This window comes from Urocitellus parryii, chromosome 12 (assembly GCF_045843805.1).
Source record: "Urocitellus parryii isolate mUroPar1 chromosome 12, mUroPar1.hap1, whole genome shotgun sequence".
Lineage (NCBI taxonomy): Eukaryota > Metazoa > Chordata > Mammalia > Rodentia > Sciuridae > Urocitellus > Urocitellus parryii.
Window position 1 is genome coordinate 37,414,270 of NC_135542.1, and position 23,695 is coordinate 37,437,964.

General features: G+C 38.1%; 1 protein-coding gene and 1 non-coding gene across 4 annotated transcripts in view; one reads left to right on the plus strand and one right to left on the minus strand.

The window, feature by feature from the left end:
- Adam17 (ADAM metallopeptidase domain 17) overlaps positions 1 to 23,695 on the minus strand; it is a 49,740-nt gene that overhangs the window by 10,344 nt on the left and 15,701 nt on the right. For all 3 annotated transcript variants that reach the window (XM_026387220.2, XM_026387152.2, XM_026387290.2), the window contains exons 4-12: positions 22,439 to 22,527; positions 19,069 to 19,237; positions 15,789 to 15,922; positions 13,522 to 13,611; positions 10,109 to 10,222; positions 7,735 to 7,879; positions 7,463 to 7,551; positions 5,743 to 5,895; positions 337 to 536 (exon numbers count right to left, since the gene is read on the minus strand). In XM_026387220.2, the coding sequence (XP_026243005.1) occupies positions 337 to 536; positions 5,743 to 5,895; positions 7,463 to 7,551; positions 7,735 to 7,879; positions 10,109 to 10,222; positions 13,522 to 13,611; positions 15,789 to 15,922; positions 19,069 to 19,237; positions 22,439 to 22,527 (1,183 nt within the window). The remainder of the gene's footprint in view (positions 1 to 336; positions 537 to 5,742; positions 5,896 to 7,462; positions 7,552 to 7,734; positions 7,880 to 10,108; positions 10,223 to 13,521; positions 13,612 to 15,788; positions 15,923 to 19,068; positions 19,238 to 22,438; positions 22,528 to 23,695) is intronic.
- LOC113176261 (U6 spliceosomal RNA) lies at positions 3,335 to 3,437 on the plus strand. Its single transcript, XR_003300051.2, has one exon. It is a non-coding gene; the product is annotated as a U6 spliceosomal RNA (small nuclear RNA).

Below are 23,695 nucleotides of genomic sequence, written 5' to 3' on the forward strand. Positions count from 1 at the left end.
TTGTATAGATATATGATAATTAATTTATATTCTAGGATGGCAATTTTGATTGTTTCCAATATTTTGCTATTATGAAAGGATACAGCCATGAACTTGTTACATCACCTTCCTGTACATGTACTTCCTTTAAAAAGATTCTCTGAACTGTGGGACTGCTAGGTGGAAAAGCATGCAAGTTGAGGAATGTTTTTACATCCTGCCAAACTGCTTTCCAGAAAGCTTCTCTTTTTCTCTCTCATACACACACACAGTTTTAAAACCCTGTATTTTCAATCTTCTATTACACAGACACTGATTGTACCAACCCCCTAGACTCAATGTGGGAGTGTTTCTTACCTGCACTGTACACCTGGCTTCAGCGTGCAGTCGCTATTGCAGCAGGTGTCATTATTCAGGTACATGATGCCGGGGTCACATTCTTCTCCTTCATCCACCCTGGAGTTCCCACACACCTTGTTGCTCCGCTCCTTAAAACACTCCTGGGCCTTACTTTCAATAGTCTTATAGATGGACTGCTTACTGCAGTTTGAAAACATCTTGAGAGAGAAAAAGCCACAAGGGCCCAAAATAATATAATTAAAATTTATTCCCGTGAGTGTTTGTACTGTTTCTTTTTTTCTTTTTAGTATTTTTCTGACGTAGAAGGACACACAATATACTTATTCATTTACTTTTTATGTGGTGCTGAGGATCTAATCAGTGCCACACACATGCTAGACAAGTGCTCTGCCACTGAGCTACAGCCCCAGCTCCTGAGCTGTTTCTTTAGGGACAAATTCTTAATGTAAAAAACATAATTAGAAGACATCAGGGTTCTGGCTCAGTGGCAGAGCGCTTGCCTAGCATGTGTGAGGCCCTGGGTTCGATTCTCAGCACCACATATAAATAAGTAAAAGTCCACTGACAACTAAAAGAAGTAGATATATATTTTTAAAAAACAAACAAAAAAAACACCATTAGAGCCACCCCAGAGCTATGTCAAGTGCCGCAGTCTGGCTGGGCACAAATCACGAGCCACTCAAGCAGGAACAAACTTTATTTCCGAACTCCTGCAAACACCATGCCATGCAAGTGGCCTTCTCCTGGGACACACAACACACCGAAAATCCCTCACTTCCCCAACCAATGGACTCTCCAGGAATCCCATGGACTCCAAAGTAGCAGGCCAAGGGGGACAGCAGGGGTCTAATATACAATTGAATACACAGCTTAACATAACCATCATCATCTCAATGGTTTGCTGGCATCAACCACTGGGTTCTGGCAAAAATGTCCCATCATTCACTCGGCTATGGCTCTCAGCAGTCAAGTGGTCTCAGTCACCTTCAAAATGTCATTTATATGGAATTGAGTTATATTCCTTTACAGGGAACTAAATGGCTGCTATGTATTTGCTTAAAGACCTAAAAGTTTTCGAGTGAAGGCAAGTGATGATAATACTGGGACCAAATATCCCATCAAGGGAACAAGCAGTCCAATCTTACCAGTTCACTTTCAAGTGAATTTAAGTTCATAGTAAACAGAAAAGAATGTCATTATCAGGTACACCTCCTAAGCCACAGATGTCCAAGATAATGCTAAGGAAACAGCGACCAATCCTCCACTAAGGTTTTTGCCTACCCAGGCCCTCAATGGCTCCTGCCTTCTATTTGCATCCTTATCTCACAACCTCCTCTTGCCTTCAGATAACCTCCTAAATGACAACCTTCAGTGTCCCCATGCTTCCTTTCACTAATTCATTTGTTCAGAGCCCATGAAGCCCCCTTCTAATTGTTGTTCTTCATCAGAGCATCTAGAGAGAGGCAGGGCCTAACCAGGTAAAAGAACCACCTTATTTCTGTCTTGTAGCCCCTTTCATTTGATTAAAACATTTTATTAAGGAATTCATTTTTATATAAAATATGCACAGCATCTTCTTCTTACAAGGAGAGTGCTACTTGGAAAAAACCAAATTATTTAAAAAAAAACAAAAAACCACTAAACATGATATACTTGGGACAAAATAAATAAGCCATTCCTTGCTGATAAACATCTAAAGAAAAAAACAGCTTTGCCCAGGTGCCACTCTCCTTAGTAAGTTCTTATAGGCCTGTGGAGAATCCAAGGAAAAATCCCTCTTAGGAAGAACTTATAGCGGAAAAACAGTACAATGCATACGTCCACGCATGTCCCAAGGCAGAGCCTATAAACTAAAAGTCTGACACTGTCCTCATAACCAAGGAACAAGGAACCTATCCAATTATAGCGGCACTACCCACATGGTAGCCACTAGCCATATATAACTATTGAGAGTTTTTTTCCTGTTATGTATTGTCGCGTTCCTCGAGACTAAAACATTCAGGGTCACTCCAGGTGAACTGGGCTGCACGAAATAACCACACAACAGACAGAGATACCTTTTTCTTTTGGGGTCCGGTCCTGTGATGGCTCATCTGACCTTAAAGGTCTACAGAAAGAGAGCAAGAAGCAATTCAAATGAGGCAAGAGGTCAGGTTTCAGGGGGCTGAGTCTAGCTTCATGATGTCTGCTGTCAGCAGGTTGGACTGACATCTAGGTAGGCCACACCCAAAGGCAAAGCAAGAGAAGGGGGACACACAAAAGGCGTTTCCATGGAATATTCTATCCCAAACAGGACAAAGGGGTAAAATCACAAAGAAAAGGTGGGTGTAGCTCAATCCATGGGGCTATATGCCTATGTCTAAAGACACATTTTGCTACTTCAAGGATTGGTGCAATATCCAGGTCACTACAAAAGTGACTGACAGAGCCTCTCTGATCACAGGACGGAGGAATGCAAATACACTCAGACTGGTTGCCCACAATGTATTTTATCCTTTTTTTTTTTTTTTTTAGAAATGTCCATCCAGTGGAAAGAATGGAATCGTAAATGCCCACTGCCCCTCACCACCTTCTACACTGACCAGCACATGTCTCCATGAGCTCTATACCGTCACCCCTTTTTTTCTGCTTCTACACTGGTTTGTTGTTGTTATTTTCTTTTTAACAGGTTTGTTGAAGCACATGTACACATCACAAAGCTAATCCATTTCTTTCTTATTTTTTGGTGGTACGGAGAATTGAACCCAGGGACAGTTTACCACTGAGCTATATTCCCAGCCCTTTTGAGATAGGGTCTAAGTTGCTGAGGCTGGCCTCAAATTTGCAATCCTGGCTCAGCCTCCCAAAGTGCCAGGATTACAGTTGTGCAGCACTACACCCAGCTAATAATAAGCTCATCCACTTCAAAGATAAAAGTCCATGATTTCCATAATAACTTTACCAAGCAGTGAAACCATCATCATAAATCAGTTTTAGAACATTCCTATCCTGATGCTTGCTTCAGCAGCACATATACTAAAACTGAAACAATACAGAGAAGATTAGCATGGCCCCTGCACAAAAATAACAAGCAAATTCATGAAGTAGTCCACATTAAAAAAAAAAAAAGGATGATTCCCATCCTCCCAATAAGGTCTCTCACGTCCTTTTATAGTTAAAGCCTATTCTTACCTCTAAACATAGACAAGCACTATTAAATTTAAATAAAGTGGAATTTAAAATTCAATCCCCATTTCTAATCAACATTTCAGTTGCACCATGGCCACACATGGCTACTGGCTACTATACCATTCTCATCATTGTTGTAAGTGTATATGGCACTAACTATAATGTATATGATTAGAAATGAAGAGATAATCTTTAAGAAAGACATGAAAATTCAAGCTTGGATAATTTGGAAGAGTGAGCAAAAGGGGTAGGAAAATCTCTCTCAGGCACAAGTTGTCAAGTAAAGGAGATATAAAATGTAGCATTGCAAAGCAAGAGAATAAGACTGTTTACTCATGACAGTCGAACAAAACTAGATTCAATACTCAAGATCACAAGAAGTGCAGAGGCAGGGAATGGAAAAGCCGGTGAGGGCAGGGACACCCCAGTGACACTGTCCTCCACGTGTTTCACACTCAAACTCACCCACAGCTTGGCTCCAAGAGGGAACCAGGCAACTATTTCACCATCCCTTCCTGATCAGGTTCAGACTCCTCCCCGCTGGCTCACTTCACCTCAGCAACAGGAGTGTTTGCCCCATGCTGCAGAGCTCCAGATAAAAGGATGAAACAAAAGGACCAGAGACCTGCCAACATGGCTTTCAGTATGGTCTCCAGGAGTTAACAGTCTCTAAAACTATTCACAACGTCCCAAATCAACTCACACAATTGGACCTTATATCTGTGGGTTCTGCACCCATGGATTAAAAATATTCAGGAGCTGGGCACAGTGGTGCACGCCAATAACCCAAGTGGCTTGGGAGGTAAACAGGAGGACTGCGAATTCAAAGCTAGCCTCAGTAACTTAGTGAGGCCCTAAGCAACAGTGAGATCCTGACTCTAAATAAAATATAAAAGAGGGCTGGGATGTGGTTCACTGGTTAAGCACCACTGGGTTCAATCCCTGGTCCGTAACCCCTCCACCAAAAAAAAATAAAATAAAAAAATCAGGGAAAAAAAGCATCTGTACTGTACATGGACAGAGTTTTCTTGTCAGTATTCTCTAAACAATGTAGTAAAACAACTCACACAGCATTTATAATGTATTAATTATAAGTAATCTAGAGCTGACTTAAGCACACAAGAAAATGTGCAAAGACTCTATGATCTTGTATAAGGGATATGAGCATCTGCAGATTTTGGTGTCCGAGGGGACAGGGGTCCCAGAATCAATCCCACCTCAGACACAGGAACCACTGTACACTAGATTACTGTTCTTTATTATGCATTACTTCTACTAGGACTAGAGACAAAGCTGCAAAGAAGAGGCCTGTAATTCAGCAAACTGGGTGTTTTATTTCAAAAGTTAATGAAAACATGCAAATTGTGAAGTACCATAGAGTTAAAATGAGCAACAAAGTTTAAATGAAATGACAGACAATCTTTAACATAAAGACTGAGCTGACAACCCTGAAACCTAGAACTCACACAAGTTTTTATTATTTTTTTTTTAAGAATCCAAATTTACACATGATTAACTTTGATATAACAGCTACTCAGGAGGCTGAGGTAAGAGGACTGCAAGTTCGAGGCCAGCCTCAAAGATTTAGGGAGACCCTGTTTCAAAATAAAAACTTTTTAAAAGGTGGATGGACATGACTGAGGTTGTAGTTCAGTGGTATCACACCCCTGGGTTTAATTCCCAGTAACACCAAACAACAACAAAAAATGTCCAAATGACAGTTTTAGTAGATGAACAAGTGCTTCACCCCAAAACACAACCACATATCAAGGTACTTTGTAGGGCTAGGGTTGTGGCTCAGTGGTAGAGTGCTTGCCTAGCACGTGTGAGGCACTGAGTTCAATCCTCAACACCACATAAAAATAGAAAAATTTAAAAAGGTATTATATCAACTACAACTAATACATATATATATATATATATATATATATATATATATATTTTTTTTTTTTAAGGTATTTTGAAGTTCCATCCCTAGGGAAATACCTAGGAATTGAATACTTTCCTGAGCTCCTTTTTTTTTTTAAGTTTTTTTTTTTCTTTTTTTAGTTACAGATGGACACAATATCTATGTTCATTTTTATGTGCTTCTGAGTATCGCAGTGAGTTCCTCACATGTGCAAGGCAAGCGCTCTGCCACTGAGCCACAACCCCAGGCCCTGAGCTGCCATTTTGAGAAAACCACACAGCCACCTCCTTTCCTACCCACATTAAAAGACTCCAAACCACACATACCTTATTGTTCTCATGGTCACCACTCACAGCTATAGGATACATAACATATTTTCCTCCCTGGTCCTCATTCGGAGCACATTCTGCTAGACCATCAGGATCATGTTCGGCTCCAAAATTGTGTCCCAATTCATGAGTCGTAACCAGATCAGCTTCCTTAAGGACCATGCAAAGAAAACACTGAACATCAGTTACTTTTGTCTGCTGGGCCTACTGAGCCCTTTGATTAGAGCTACAAAAGATAACAATCAGACTATGATGTATTCTATCAATTGTAGAAATTAAGCCGAGACAGAAAAATAATGGGTGACATGGAAAGGAATCTAAAAAAGGACAAAATTTATCAACGAAATAACACAAGGACATTTTACATAAAGACACAAGTCTCAAGATTGAAAGGCCCATGTGCCCAGAACAGTGGAGAAAAATAACATACACCATACACCAATTACATTATAGACAACATATCAGTGTATCAGAAACTGATATTTTTCTACCAATATCTATTCTCCCCTTCTTCCTTAAAGAACCCTAATTCTGTTCAGGGCAGCAATATGCTCAGCTAAAATAGCCCCATTCCTCTAGGACTATGGGCATTCATGGAACCCAGTTTTGTCCAGGAAGATAGAGAAGAAGCCAGGCAATGAAATTTCTAGAAAAGCTTTTTTAATGGGACAGATTAGGTCAGCTATGATTGCTTTCTCCACCTTTTTCTAACATAAGAGAGAACGATCTGTGACCATAAGATGACAAAACAAGGACAAAGGACTTGTGCTTAGAACAGCTGAAAGCAAGTCAGAAAACCTAAGGCTCTGATAAGCAACTCTCAGTTGCAAAGCCACCTGGAGAAGACTCTCTTAACTGCTTCTCACTGAGACAAAGAACCCCTTATTTATGCCACAGTTTTTAAGTTTTCTATTATTGGTAGACAAACAGACTCTGAACAGATATATTTACACATAAACAAGATCTGAAAATCTTCTAGAGAAAAATAGGTCACATGCAAAAGCCAAAGACTCAGACTCTTTAACAGAAACATAAACACCAGAAGACAAGGAAGCAGGGCTTTCAAATGCTGAAGCAACAAACACACCCAGCCACATGATCAACTATGCTCATTCCCAAGCAGCCTCATTCCCAGATACACAAAATCCCAAGAATTTATATCCCATGGACCTATTCTTAGGAGGCTTGTTGAGAATATAACAAAATAAGGCGTAGATCAATAAACAAAACACAGGGTCCAGACAGCAAGAGACTACAGGATGACTTAAAATGACAGCTGCGCTGCAGCCCAACACCAGGAGCCCCAAGAGGAGCTGTAGGACAAAGGACCTGAGAGGGCAAGGTTAAGAAACACATAGTCCTGACGTGCCTGGAAAGAAGCTGGCAAGTCATTTTATTCTTTAGAGTTTTTTTTTTTTTTCAGTTGTAGTTGAACACAATACCTTTATTTTATTTATTTATTTTTATGTGGTGCTGGGGATTGAACCCAGGGCCTCACAAGTACTAGGCGAGCGCTCTACCCCTGAGCCACAACCTCAGCCCCCTTTATATAGTTTTTTAAGTTCTCATTATTTCTCCAGAAAACATGTATTTCTTTTAGGCAGAAATTAAAAACATTACATACTCTTCCCTTTAAAGACACTTATGTAAATATATAACAGAGGGTCTAACACCCAAAACTCCAAATCTATCCTTTTAAAAAGATCAAAGGACATACCTTTGTGAGGATGGTTTTACCATAATTTTTTGTGCTGGTCAAACCACTATTCAAGTAGATATTTTTCTTCCCAACTGGACTATAATAAGCTAAAGGCAAAAGGAAACGTATAAAAATTAAATACAGAATTATAATGTAAGAAAATTTACTATTCCAAGCTAAAAGCAAAAGGAAACATAAACAAAAATTATGTATTAAGTATAGAATAATAATGTAATCCAGTCAGTTTACCATTCCAGCAACACATTCACAAGGCCAATGGGAAAACTTACCTTTTGGACAAACACCTCCATGACTGTTTGCTCTGGGAGAACCAACATAAGCTAATCCAAGAGTTCCCATATCGAAATCCTGATATGTGAAAAGGTGTGCCAGGCAGACTTTAGATGCTTCCTCAGCTATATCAAAGCTAAATTGCTTCAACGGGAAAAAAAAATCTGTATTAAATTAGCAATCATATCTAACTAAGAGATAATGACAACTCAATACTCCAGAAGAACACCAAGTCTGGTCACAGTTCTAATGAACACCCCCACTCTCATGCAGCACACTGCTCTTTCCCTGGGGTTCATACCATCTGGGGATGGAGGAGCACAAAAGGAAAGGCTTGGGAGAGTTTTCAAAACTCACTGCTTCTCCATGGAGTGTACTGAAGGCCTATAGTCCAGGACCAGCTCTATGTAAGAGGGTGAGACTTTTGGAAATCTTCTAGGAGACTGGGGAGAGCACTGGAAAGGAGCACCTGTGAACAGCTGTGCTTCCCTCCTGATCCCCCAGAGCCTGAGCTATCCAGAGAACCACAGAAACCAGGAAGGTGACATGGTTTGGCTGTTCCAGTAGTTAGGAGATCTAGCTGCTCACATCTATTTCTGCCATTGCTAGTTGTAGGACTCACTAGGAATAGGTCATTTTGAGGGGTGACGGGTACGAGAGATTGAACTCAGGGACACTTGACCACTGAGCCACATCCCCGGCCTCATTTTGTGTTTTATTTAGAGATAAGGCCGCACTGAACTGCTCAGGGCCCCACTAAATTGCTGAGGCTGGCTTTGAAATCTCTCATTGCTCCTGTCAAGGAGCATCTGAACTGCTCAGGGCCCCACTAAATTGCTGAGGCTGGCTATGAGATTTCTCGATGCTTCCCAAGCTGCTGGGATTACAGGTGTGCTCCACCGCACCTGGCAAGAACAGGTTCAATGGGCTGACCTGTAGCCACTTCAAAATTCACATATTGAAGTCTTAACCTCCTGTAACTCAGAATGAACTATATTTGGACAGAGCACCTTTAAAGCATTAATTAAGGTAAAATGAGGTCATCTGAATAGCCCTAATCCAGCATTACTGGTGTCCTTATGAGAAAGAAGTTAGGAAAAAGACAGAGGGAAGATCATATGAGGACACAGAAAAAGAACAACATATAAATAAATGCCAAGGAGAGGGGCTTCAGAAAAAGCAACTCTGAAAACACTTTGATCTTGAACTTACAGCCTCCAGAACTAAGGAAATAAATGCCTATTGTTTAAGCCTCCAGTCTGTAGAGCTTGTTATAGCAGCTGAAGTTGACTCATACATATGCTGAGCTATAACTCTTTACAAAATAACGGTGGATCTTAACCTAACTCTCAGGGTGGTTTGCAGATCAAATTAGATAAGGTATGCCAAGAGTACTATATAGAGACAGCACATTTTGGTTCTCAATCTTGTCAAAAAATTAATTCCATCAAGCTTCAAAAACTTAATTTTAGCCTCATTAGACCCTAAACAGAGAATCCAGATGAACCACACTATGCCTGTACTAACCCATGGAAACTATGAGATTAAAAAAAAAATGTTCTGTTCAAAGACAGCCTAAGCAACTTAGTGAGGCCCTAGCAACTAGTGAGACCCTGACTCAAAATAAACAATAAAAAGGCTGGGGAATCTGGATCAGTGGTTAAGCATCCCTGGGTTCAATCCCTGATACCAAAAAAAAAAAGAAAAAAAAGAAAAATGTCCTTTAGCTGCTAAATTTATAGCAATCTGTTAGAATAGCTATGGGAAATTAATACATTGCCCAATACATTAAAAAATAAAACACTATCACTTCATAGTTCAACAACAAAGCAACAGCACACAAACTCAGACATTGGAATCATGTGGCAGAATCTTAAGGAAAGAATCCATATTATAAGAATGTTTAACTATCTAAATTTATTACCATAACAAAAATTTTAAATTCCTACAGAAAATTTTCAGGTGTCCAAGTTATATTTCTACTGTTCAATACACGTGCACAGCCTATTTGATAATTACTGCCATAAGAGATCCATTGACAAACTTCAGAGAGACCTGAGCTAACAATACAATGCAAAAAAATAAATAAATAAAATCTATTTATTGGGTACTTATGCTACTTCCCAGAGAAGAGTCACTGCAGCTTATTAAATTCTGGAAGATATTAAGATTAAAAGGCACTGCTTCATAGCATTTTTCCTCTTCAGATTTTTGACCAGTTGATCCAGGACATGGAGTCACTGTTGGACCAGCGGGAGGCTGCTCCAGGTCCACCACTCTTTTCTAATATGTCCCTTCATTAGTGCAGATACAATCTACATATCAGAAATCCCAGTGCTGTTAAGAGGATCGTGTCAGGATCCTCCAACTCACCTCTAGCAACATCTTCACATCCCAAGCATCCTTGTCTTCATTTGGGTAACTTTTTGCCATGTTATAGTGCCTTTCACCAGGTTTTACCTCTTGTGGCGACTTGAGAATTCGAATCTATACTTAAAGAGAGAATATACTTAGAACATTTCCAAAACAAGTCACAAGACTCTAGATACTAAATTATTTTATCCACTCAAAAGTCTGTCTACTGTGCCAGAAAAAATGTTTTAGAACCAAAATTCCAAAAATTCTTCAGTTCTATTACTCAACATTTAAATCAAACTGAAAAGCATGATATGGAAAGCACACGTCAATGGGCTATTTAAAAATGTTATAAATGTACTAAATTTTAATATTCTCTATATTTCTGTTATATTTTTCCTCTACATTTATTCAGAAAAAATGAGAACTTGGGTTACATGAGCCCAAAATATTTATTACGACTACAGTCAATAATGTAGAAATGAAGAATAAGATGTATATCACTTAGTATGCCACAGGAATAAAACACTATAAAGAACACAGCCTTCTCTTTGTATATGCATTTCAGACACATTCATATTAAACCTAACAAGAAAAGAAAGGAACTCACTCTGATTAGTGAGTTTGCAAAAAAGAAGGAAGTCATACTCAGCTCAATGGTTTCTGTGTCTCTGTTCTCTGCCTATTTGCATAGACAGCCCATTCTGGTCTGCACTACCACCACTTCTCCACTAGGGAGAAGCTCTGCAGCTTTGGCAGTGGGTGGTCAGGGTCAACTCTTAAAGAGGAACCTATGTGGAAGCCCACCAAGACTGCACATCTAAATCACATTCTCCAATCCATCTTTTAAGGATTAAAGAAGGTAATATTTTTGTCTCCTATGTTCTTCAATTGCTTCCAAGTTCCTAAGGCAAAAAAGTAACTTTATTTATTGGTTCTTGAAAACTTGAACATGACAAAGCCAATTGAAAACAAGGAAGGCCACTTTATATGCACCAATATGGAATAATCTCCAACATACTGAGAAATGAAAAGGCAAGGAACAAAAGAGTACAGCACACTGCCACTGTGTCAAATGCAGACTTACACACACACACACACACACACATACAGTACATACTACATACAACATCTCTAGGAAGGTGCACATGAAACCAGTGATGTGGATGTCTCAGAGAAAAGGAACTGTTTTGACAATGAAGAGAAGTTATGGAGACTTACTTTTCACGGTTTGTGTACTGTGTATACATTACCTATTCAAATAACTTAAAAAGAAAATGCAAAATAGAAAAAAGAATGGAAAAGGAAAAAATAATTCTCTTAGTTTTATATAAATACTAACAAAGTTAAACATTTATAAATATGGCACACAAATTCAAAATTTTTTTTAAAAAAACTCTAAATTCTATACTATAAAACCTATAAGAATATGGTTTAGTACAGAAAGCCTGGAAAAAATAGATACAATTCCCATAATTTACCTATAAAATATCTATTTGTGCAAAACAATACTCAATTTCAGAAACTTCTTTAATTACACTTAGCAATTTGGAAAATTTGCTTTACCATAAGACATAATTAAGATGATATTAGGGGCTGGGGATGTGGCTCAAGTGGTAGCGCGCTAGCCTGGCATGCGTGCGGCCCGGGTTCGATCCTCAGCACCACATATAAACAAAGATGTTGTGCCCACCGATAACTAAAAAATAAATATTAAAAAATTCTCTCTCTTGTTGGGAGCCATTCTCACACGTGATCGGGTGCCTCCCGTTGAGGGTCTGAGGCACTTTGGCATAAGTCGAAGTTTTTCCCGGCCCTCTCCTGATGAGAGAGCCCATCCGTGTGGGGGTGTGCCTGACCACTGACCCCGGGGACCCAATCGCTGACCCTGACCTTGGAGTGCAGCCCCCCCTCAACCTTCATTGGATGGAATTCTCCCCTGAATCTCTGGTTCCCTAATAAAAGGCTACTCCCCGGCGTGCTCGCTCTCTCTCTCCTGCTTGCCCTGAGTAATCCTTGCTGCCCTGCTGGGCGGCTAGAGGAGCGAACCAGAGAGGGGAGCCGTCTCGGACCTAGCAATAGAATTAAGGTAATTGAGTCTTGTGTTTTTATTTCGATCTCGTCTAACTAACTTTATGCCTAGAACCTCATTAATGAAACCACTGCGCAGGCCGCGTGGTAGACTCTCTCTCTCTTAAAAAAAAAAAAAAAAAGATGATATTAGTGTAACATTGTTGTACATACTACTAACAGCTTTTAGGGAATGGCATCTAATGATTCTACATATCAATGCCTTATATAGTATTTTTGAGTAATTCTTCTGACTAATTAAAAAATATATGCTAGAATTTTCATTAAAGAATGAAGCATAATCAGAGGATGAATTGCCAGGTGTGATGGAGCACACTTGTAACCCCTGTAAGTCAGGAGGCTGAGGCAGAAGGATCGAAAGTTTGAGGCCAGACTCAGCAAATGAGTGAGGCTCTTAGTAACTGAGCAAGACCTTGTCTCAAAAAATAAAAAGAGCAGGAGCTGGGGATGTGTCTCAAGCGGTAGCACGCTCGCCTGGCATGCGTGTGGCCCATGTTCGATCCTCTGCACCACATACAAACAAAGATGTTGTGTCTGCCGAAAACTAAAAAATAAATATTAAAAAATTCTCTCTCTAAAAATAAATAAATAAATAAATAAAAATAAAAAGAGCAGGGGGAACTACAGCTCAGTCGGTAGAGTGCTTGGCTCGCATTCATAAGACCCTGGGTTCAATCCCCCAGCACAAAAAATAAATAAATAAAAGGAGCAAATGATATAGTTCAGTGGTAAAGTACCCTAGATTCAATTCCCAGCACACACAAACACACACAAAAAAGTGTCAAGTTGGGGTTGTGGCCTTGCATGTGTGATGCACTGGGTTTGATTCCCCAGCACCAAAAAAAATAAATAAAGATATTGTGTTCATCACTAAAAATAATATTTTTTTTAAAAAAAGTGTCATAAAAAGTCTTCCTGATAAAAACAGCCTCAGGGGCTGGGGCTGGGGCTCAGCAGAAGAGTGCTCACCTAGCACATGCGGGGCGCTGGGTTTGATCCTCAGCACCACATAAAAATAAATAAATAAAATAAAGATATTGTGTCTAGTTACAACTAAAAACTAAATATTAAATAAATAAATAAAATAAAGGTATTGTCTCCAACTACAACAAAATATTTAAAATAACAAACAACAACAACAAAAAAGAGCCTCAGGACAGAAAATTTCATAATCTTGAATTAATATTAAAACACTGCACAATTTATTCATAAAAAAACCACCAGCATTTGAGAATATTTAGTTATGATTAATGACAAAGATAAATTTTGGGGTTTGAATACAAATGTTTACTCCATATAAATTTACCAAGTAACAGAAGGCCATGTCTATTGATAAATACCTGCTCTATCTGTATTCCATAACCTTTAAAACCTGCATTATCCCACGAAGTGTTCCGATAGATGTCATCAACTCTGTCAATTAGCTCTATCTGTGTGTATAAAAGAAAAAGACATTGTGTAGATCTTTACCATTTTTTGCATTGTACTAGAACAATGTTCAAGGATAAATTCAGTTTAGAGAAAATGCCATGGCACATGGTCCTACTAATTACAGAAACTAGCATTAAGATGTTAATCTTTATCACTGATGGCTTTACTCAAAGAAATTATTCTTAGCCCTAAACTTAAAAGTGCTGTTACCAGAATAAAACAACATTAAAGTTTATCCCAAACTTTAGGTAACTGACTACATACAGAATTGAAATATCAACTTTTTACATATCTACCTTTCCTTCCAGACACAGTAGTATCCCAGCAACTCGGGAGACTGAGGCCGGAATACTGCAAGTCAGCCTCAGCAACTTGGTGGATCCTATGCAACTAAGTGAGATCCTGTCTCAAAATAAAAAATAAAAATGACTAAGGGTATAGCTGAGTCATAAAGGACCCTGGGTTCAATCCCCATTATCATAAAACAAAGAAATTAAGAACCTACCATTTCTACCAACTATGAAAATGAAATTTTAGTGTCAATTGACTGCCTAAAATTATTCCCTTCTTAGAAGTACTCTGTCTTCACTCTGGCCCTTGACAAGTACCTTCAATGCCTTCCCAGAACAGGAAAAAAGGCAGCAACAGTCAGCTGCTATCCAACCTGCATTCCACAAAGTTTGGCACGGAGAGAGCAGGAGGAATGAGGTACACTGCACCATTCCTACTCTGTTCTGACTTGGGAAGACTGAGGGAGGAGCACAATCACCAAGAAAGAAAAATGCTAATTACCCATCTGTTCTCAAAGAGAACATTCTAGTGTTCAAAATCCAGATTGCGAAGTTAGTTCTGGCAACAATAAGTTACAGGTCTAAGAAACTGTTCTTTGCTTACAAGTAACCGTAAGAAATATAATTTTTTAAAAAACTAGACCTTTCACTGTACTCATTCACAGTGTAACAAAGAAATGAGACCACAGGAGCTCCTTAATACAAAACCCAGATTAAGAGAGAAGCTTTTCCACTGATTTCTCTTGCTAAGAAACAAGAATGGCAATGACTCCTACTATTTTCATAATAAATTCATTCACTTGATATGGAAGAGAAGGGAAAGAAGAGTGAGGGAGGGTACAAATAAAATGGAGACCAGGGAGAGCAAGGCAATAAGAAAGACGTCTTTACTGCCTTAGTCTGTTTGTTGGTTCATGAATAGCCCCATTCTCTTTTTATACCCTGAGTAAAATTTTGGTCAATGCCGAGTTATCATGATGAATGAGGTCATACTAACAAAAAATGTCAACGAAAAATGAGTCCCTTGATTTTAAAACTACACTATCTGATGCTTCAAAGTTCATAGACGTGATGAGGATATTGCTCAGTGGAAGAGCACTTCCCTAACATGTACCAAGCTCTGAGTTTGATCCCAAGAACTGGGGGTAAAAAAAAAAATCCAGTATCATTTCTTTAATCTTCCTTCATATCTCTGCCCTAGTTAGTTATGACCATAAAAGTCCCACCTATTTCATGTACTTATGTGATTGGCTCTTTAACATGACATGAACCAAATTGACTGCTCTGAAATATACATATAAGGAAAAAAAAACACAGGTTCACAAAAAATAGTTTTTTGACTTTAAAGTATAAATCCATAAATGTGATACTACAGGCTCATGCCACTATGGTGGTGATTTTTTTAAAAAGCTTATTTGTAGCCAAGCATGGTGGCGTACACCTGTAATCCCAGAGGCTGGGGAGATTGAGACAGGAAGATAGATTTTTCAAAGCCAGCCTCAGCAACAGCAAGGCACTAAGCAACTCAGTGAGACCCTGTCTCTAAATAAAATACAAAATAGGGCTAGGGATGTGGTTCAGTGGTTGAATGCCGAAGTTCAATCCCCAGTACCAAAAAAAAAAAAAAAGAGCTCATTTGTATAAACAAAGAACATATTATGACCTTTCCCCAATATGCATAAAAATTCCAATGTGCAAAAAATATTAGTTCAAAAGAAAAACAGGTTTTCATAAATTTGAAACTAAAGTTTCCATGTAGTAATAATGTAAAAAAACTCAGAAAATGAAACCATTAAGTTGAAAATTACAGGAAACTTCTCTTAAAGGAATTTACCCACTTACATAAACTTTTTGTTTAATTACCTCATGCAATATCAAATACTTACTAAGTAATTGGTAGTGGTGCTTTCTTCCCCTCTGCCCATGTATTTATAAAAGCGATGATCTGCTACCACCAATAATTTACAAGTGTTCTTCATGGGATTAGGATCAGCTCTTCTCTTCACTCGATGAACAAACTCTAATATGAATTTGTATGCACTATTAAATCAAAGTTCATCAAAACAAGGAGGGCATTTTTATAATAACACTTCAAATCTAGTTATTCTGAAACAACATTATTTGAGCTTGGGAACCCTGAAGGTATCTTGAATTTGGAGGAAAGCAGAAAAGTAAAATAAAATATAAGAGGGTTTTTTTTTTTTTCTTTTCTTTTCTTTTTGTTTTGTCATTTTGGCAATGGGGACCGAAACCAGGGGCACTTTACCAATGGGCTACTACTCGCTACATTACTGAAGGCCTAAGACACTGAGGCTGGTCTCGAACTTTAAATCCTTCTGCCTCAGTCTCACAGATCACTGGGATTATAGGCTTGTATCATAGCACAGCTCAAAATATCAGGTTTTTAAATTGCAGGGCAACTGGGAACATGGCTCAGTGGTAAAATGCTTTCCTAGCATACATAAGGTCCTAGATTCAATTTCTTGCCACCACACAAAAAAAAAACACAAAACAAACTAAGAAAAAGTGCCTCCTTAATTTTTAAAATGCGAAAAACTTAAAAAGTGCTTAATAAAATAAAATAAATATTGAGGCTATGAAGTTGTGGTTTTCTAATAATAAAAATGTCAAGGTAAGTAAGGCATGGTGGTGCATACCTATGAATCCCAGGAACTCTGGAGGCTGAGACAGGAGGACCACAAGTTTGAGGGTAGCCTGAGCAATTTAGCAGGGCCCTAAGCAACTTAGCAAAACCCTGTTTCAAAATAAACAATAAAAAGGACTGATGATGTGGCCCAGTGGTAAGTGTTCCAGGGTTCAACCCCAGTACCAAAAAAAAGTCAAGCTGGACGTAGTAGTGCAGGCATGTAATTCCAGAGACTGAGAAGGCTGAGGCAAGTTCCAAACTAGCCTCAGCAACTTAGACCCTAAGCAATCTAGCAAGACTCAAGCTGCAGAGGGCTGGGGTTGTGGCTCAGTGGTAGAGTGCTTGCCTAGCACACGTGGGGCACTGGGTTTGAACCTCAGCACTGCATTAAAAAAAAATGAAATAAGGGCTGGGGATGTGGCTCAAGCGGTAGCGCGCTCGCCTGGCATGTGTGCGGCCCGGGTTCGATCCTCAGCACCACATACCAACAAAGATGTTGTGTTCGCCGAAAACTAAAAAATAAATTAATTAATTAATATTAAAAAAAATGAAATAAAGATATTCTGTCCACCTACAACTAAAAACTAATATTAAAAAAAAGGGGGGGGTGTAGATATTACTCAGTGGTTAAGCACCATTGGATTCAATCCCTGGCACCAAAAAAAAAAAGTTAATTATACATTAAAAATCAGCAACCATGGGGACTTGGAGATGTTTCTAAAGTCATCAATGCCTCCTCCAGACAAATAAGCCTTATGATAAATGCTTATATATCTTCACAGGCAAAGTATATTTAAACATGTAGAAGCACACACATAATCATACACATGTTATATATGTAAGATACAGAAATATATTCAAGGGGCTGGGATTGTGGCTCAGTGGTAAAGCGCTCGCCTAGCATGTGCGAGACCCGGGTTCGATCCTCAGCACCACATAAAAATAAAGGCATTGTGTTGTGTCCATCTATACTTAAAAAATAAATAAATAAATATTTAAAAAAAAAAAAAAAAGAAAGAAATATATTCAAGTGTCTATGTGGCTCCACTCGCCAGTCTGGGGTACTTTAAAAAACCAAGTAGAGGCAAAGCCATCAATACACTTTTTATAGAACTCTGTACACACATAGCTAAAACCTTCAACTTTGTAACACAAGAAGTTTTAAAAATTAGTTTGTGTTAATAGGACATCTTTCTTATTAAATAAACTTCTTAGGAATTTATTTATATAACTACTATGCAAGTAATACCATCTTAGGTCTTCATAAATGAGGACAATAAATCAGGCAAGATGGCACACATCTAAGTCCCAGCTGAGGAAAGAGGATCTGAGCCTAGGATTTCAAGGCCGATTAGGCAACACAGCCAGATGTGTCTTTTTAATAGAAGCACAGTAAGCCTGAAGTAGCAGTGCATGCCTATGATCCCAGTGGTTTAGGAAGCTGATGCAAAAGGATCACAAGTTCAAGGTCAGCTTCAGCAACTTAGTGGAGCCCTAAACTCAGTGAGACTCTATCTTAAAAAATAAAAAGGGCTGGGACTGTAGCTCAGGGGTAAAGTGTCTGTGGGTTCAGTCCCCAGGATCTTTCCTCTACACACCCCAAAAAAGCAGTCAATGATAGGTGGCTACCTAGCATGTGAAGGCCTAGATTTTATCTCCAGCACATCAAAAAAAAATTAAAATTAATGACAATGAAGAGAAATAGGAAGATGATTGGTCTTTTTTGTTGTTGTTTTGGGTACGGGGATTAAACCCAGGGGTGCTTAACTACAGAGCTAGGTTCCCAGCCATTTTTATTTTGAGACAAGGTCTAAGTTGCTTAGGACATTCCTAACATAAGTTGCTGAGGTTGACCTTGAACTTGTAATTCTACTGCCTCACCTCTTGAATCACTGATTACACGAGTGCACCACAACATCCAGCTTGTCATGCTCTTTATATGACTCTAAATAGATCTGTCCCAAAGCTGACAACCTTCCTGGTATTCTACACAATTCAGATTTCTCTTCTTGCCCAACTAATTAACCTATATTTCTCTAAAGTATTATTTTGACACTTCTAAGTACCTTTAAATAAAGAATTTTCACTCAGATCATTTAATTTCCCAATCCCCAATCTCTTTTTAAGACCAATCATTGTTGCTCCTGTTATACTCCAACATTACAGAAAAAGAATTATAAGAATTTCTGAACAATTCTATTTTTAAGCCAAATACTACAGTTACTTGATACTTTTCTTTTTTAATCAAAAACCACTCCTATCAAAGACACCTGTAATATGCTTGTCATTCAAAAATACAAGTATGGCTTCTTTTTGTTTTTGTTTTTTGCAGTACAAGGGATTGAACATGTTAGACAAGTGCCCTTCCACAGAGCTACATCCCAGTTTGTTAACATTCTATTTATTCTATTTATTTATTTAGAGACAGGGTCTCCAAAATTTGCCCAAACTAGCCTAAGGCAGCTGAGAATATGGGCATATGTCCCCACACCCAGCTCAAAATATATTTTTAATCTTACCTTCAGGTGGTTCTCTGTCTACCAGTCCTTTTGGAAGCAACTCTTCATTATCCACTTTTAAATAACCACATACTTTTGGAGACTGTAAACGTGAAACATTCTTGATATCTTCTGACTTATAAACTAACATTCTTTTGTCCTCAGTATCATTAACAAATCTCCAAAGAGGCTAAAACACAAAGTATACATGTCAAGATGGAAAAAATAAAAACTCCTAAATATTAAATTCTTACAATGTTCTATTTTTTTAATATTTTTTTTAGTTGTAGATGGACACAATACCTTTATATTTTATTTACTTTTATGTTGTGCTGAGGATGGAACCCAGGGCCTCCACATGCTAGGCAAGCGCTCTGCCACTGAGCCACAATCCCAGCCCTCTTACAACATTCTTTGCTTGTTCTTAGATAACATTTAAGTAAACTGGACATTTTACCCAAAATAAATCATTTCTATTTTTATCACATGGATTTCTATGCTAATAAATTCATATCCCTCATTATTTTATCTGTACATGGGGAAAAAGCATTAATTTGTGAAAGTTACAAAATCTTTTAGAAGATCCAGAAAAAAAATATGCTTGTACTTTTCCATTAATTCATTCAAAAATTTCTATGTAATGCCAACTGTATACTGGCACTGTTAGAAGGCATACTAATTTTGCAATAAGTCAGACAAGATTTCTGTGAATGTGGAATTTCCATTTTAGTTTCCTTTAACATTCAGATATTTGATATGTCTGTCATACTAATTTTTTAAAATATCTGTTTTAAATATTGATGGACCTTTATTTTATTCACTTATTTTTATGTGGTGCTGAGAATCAAACCCAGTGCCTCACACGTGCTAGGCAAGCGCTCCACCACTGAGCCACAACTCCAGCCCCCATACTAGATTTCATGAATAAAAAAGGAAATAAAAAGATTTTTAAAGAGAGATGACTGAAAACCTGCAACAATATGCCTGAAATTTATTAGTTTCAGGAAAGTTACTTTATAAAAATCTGCATTTCCAGTAAATCAAACTCACGGGTTCCAAAGGTTTCCCAAGTCAAAAGGATGTTCCTATGTTTACAAAATAGTTATCTGTAAAGACAATGGTCTCAACAGAAATAGGCAGCTTGTGGGGAATGCATAAAAAAGAATTTAAAATTTTAGGCTGGGGATGTAGCTCACTGGTTTAGTGTTTGCCTAGCATGCACAAGGCCCTGGGTTTGATCTCTAGCAATGCAGAAACAAAACAAACTTGTTTCTCCATCAGGGAAATATGAATCAATGAGATATCACTTCATATCCTTTAGGATGGCTATAATCAAAGACAAACTCTGGTAAGGATGTAGAGAAATCAGAACCTTCATAAATGTTGACAAAAATGTGAATCCTCATAAATGTTGACAAAAATGTGAACTTTAGTCACCATACAATCTAACAATCCTACTCCCAGAATTTATTTAAGAAATGAAAACATATACCCACATGAAAACTTGCTCATGAATATTCACAGTAGCTCTGTTAATAATAGCCAAGAAGTGGAAACACCTTAATCGTTCATCAACTGATGAATGAATAAATATGTTATATCCAAACAATGGAACATAATTCACCAATAAAAAGAAATGAAGTACTAATACATGCTTCAACATAGATGAACCCTGAGAATATTGTTCTAAGCAAGAAGGCTACAAAGGTGGGAGTTCATAACCCAATTGAGTCAAATGTATGAAAGATGATATATCATGAGCTTTGTAATATTTTGAACAACCAATAAAAAAAATAAATTAAAAAAAAAAAAAGAAGGCTATAAGGCCAAGGAAATGCCAGCACCATACTCTTGAATTTCCCAGTTTTCAGAACCATGAGTAACACCAGTAACCCTAGCAACTTGGGAGGCTGAGGCAGGAGGACTGAAAATTCAAGGCCAGCCTCAGCAATTTAGCCAGGACCTATCTCAAAATAAAAAGTAAAACAAGGGTTAGGCATGTGGATCAGTGGTTAAGTATCCCTAGGTTTAGTCCCTAGAATCCACCAAAAACAAAAACCTCTATTCTTGATAAATTACCCAGTCTCAAGACATTCTGTTATAGCAACAGTAAGGGACTAAGACAACAGCCTAAACATTAATAATCTACAACATACTGCAAGATCATGTATTTCTTTTTTCATATTTACTGATGGGTGACAAAAGACTAATGGCCACATGGTTTGAATGTATTTTTAAAATATAAAATTTTGGGCTGGGGATGTGGCTCAAGCGGTAGCGCGCTCGCCTGGCGTGCGTGCGGCCCGGGTTCGATCCTCAGCACCACATACAAACGAAGATGTTGTGTCCGCCGAGAACTAAAAAATAAATATTAAAAAATTCTCTCTCTCTCTCTCTCTCTCTCCTCTCTCTCTCTCTCTCTTAAAAAAATAAAAAAATAAAAAAATAAAATATAAAATTTTTAGCACCAGCATCCTGGCTTAACCCTACCAGCAAATACACCTGAAAATTTCATTTACACCAACTTTTTAGTTCTCCCACAGATGATCTGTTTTGGTGATGATTTCCACTACCCAAAGCATTACTGTTTTCCAAAAAACATGGAATCAACTTCAACTCACAAATAAATGGCATGTTCTGTTTTCTAGACTGGTATCTGACAAGTAGATACATGCCTGACACAAATATGGTAACCTCAGTCCTGATTTTGACCTAGTGCCTCAGTGGACGAGTGGCCGGAGACTGAATTTCTCTACAGACTTACCAGACAATGACTATAACCTTTTACTGATCTAACATGCCCAGAGTTGCTACCCAGGAAATAGATAAATAAGACTTCACCTTTGTCTTTGAGAATGTTTATATCTGGAGTAGGATTATTAGAGAAAAATTTTAAATGCATGAGAGAAGGAATGTTTTCTCTTCCTATATCCACCCCACATGTTCCTCTATCAATTGTGGTACTTTAGAAATACAAGGTGAATCTGATGACAGCTTCCTAGACATATAAAAAGTATCATCCTTGTTTTTCTTTTTTGGTACTGGGGATTAAACCCAGAGGCACTTTACCACTAAGTCACATCCCCAGCCCCAGACCCTTTTATTTTTTATTTAGAGACAGGATCTTATTAAGTTGCTTGCAGGCTCCCTTAGTTGTTAGGTCTCAAAAGTGCATCCTCCTGCCTCAGGCTCCTCCCTGCTGTAATTACAGGTGTGTACAACAGCACCCTGCTTCATCCTTACTTTGAAAGTTATCTATTTTCTTCCTTGTGAAAAGAAAAAAAAAAAAACTCTTTAAAAATAAGGAGAAAAGAAATAATTAATTTTAACCTCTGCCATCTTAAAACAACAGAGATATAAGCTACTACAAAAAGATCACATGTAGACTTACCTCTATGTTATATTCTGCCCCATCTGTGTTGATTCTTATTATGACATCATCATCTCCTATATGGGCTAGGACTCTAGAGTTAGGCTCACCTTGAGAAGAAAAGTAACATTTTTTTATTATTAGAAACCAGGTCAAATAATAAACCACTCATTAAACTTATTAAATCCTTCATCAGATTGAAATGTGCATCGTACTACGAATTCTGCCAACAAAAACCAAAGGTCCCAGAAAGAAGCTAGATAATTTTCACCTTGTGAGGAGGTATAATCATTTTAAATCTATCAATTTTCCAAAAACATACCAAAAAACTTGTAGATATTCTTCCAGAATAACTTTACCTAATTTTAGGTGAGAAAGAACTAAGAGAAGGCAGAAAATATGATCTGTCATATACAGATCTTAAACTGTGCTTTGGAGATTTCTATGCCATTTCTTTTTTTTTTTTAATTGCAGAAAAAAGTTCAAAAAGTAAACTGTAGCCAGGTGTGGTGGCATACTCCTGTAACCTGAGCTGCCTGGGAAGGAAGATTTCAAGTTCGAAGTCAGTCTGGGCAATATATCAAAACCCTGATTCAAAATAAAAAATAAAAAGACCTGAGTCCAATCCCTAATACTGCAAAACAAACAAACAAACAAAAACCTGCAACTGCTTGTTTGATATATTTTCTCAAATAAATATAAAAAGTAGGATATTTGGCTGGGTGTGGTGGTACACACCTATAATCCCAAGGACACGGAAGGCTAAGACAGGAGAATCTCAAATTTGAGGCCAGCCTCAGCATGTTAGCAATATCCTTAGTAACTCAGTGAGATTCTGTCTCCAAATTAAAAATAAAAATAACTAGGGGAGGGGCTGGGGTTATGGCTCAAAGGTAGAGCACTTGCCTAGCACCTGTGAGGCACTGGGTTTGATCTCAGTACCAAATAAAAATAAAATAAAGGTATTGTATCCACCTTCAACTAAAAAATATTTTTAAAAAATAATAATTGGTGGAGTAACAGAGTGATAAAGCACCTCTGGCTTCAATCCCCAGTATCAAATAATAATAATAATAAATTATGTGTTCCCCTAGTTTCCCTGATTTAAGTCTCATTAAGAAAAGCCTACTGGGCTGGGGTTGTGGCTCCCAGACAGAGCACTTGTCTCACACATGTGAGGCACTGGTTAGATCCTCAGCACCACATAAAAATAAATAAAAAAAATAAAGATATTATTGGGGCTGGGGATATAGCTCAGTTGGGAGAGTGCTTGCCTTG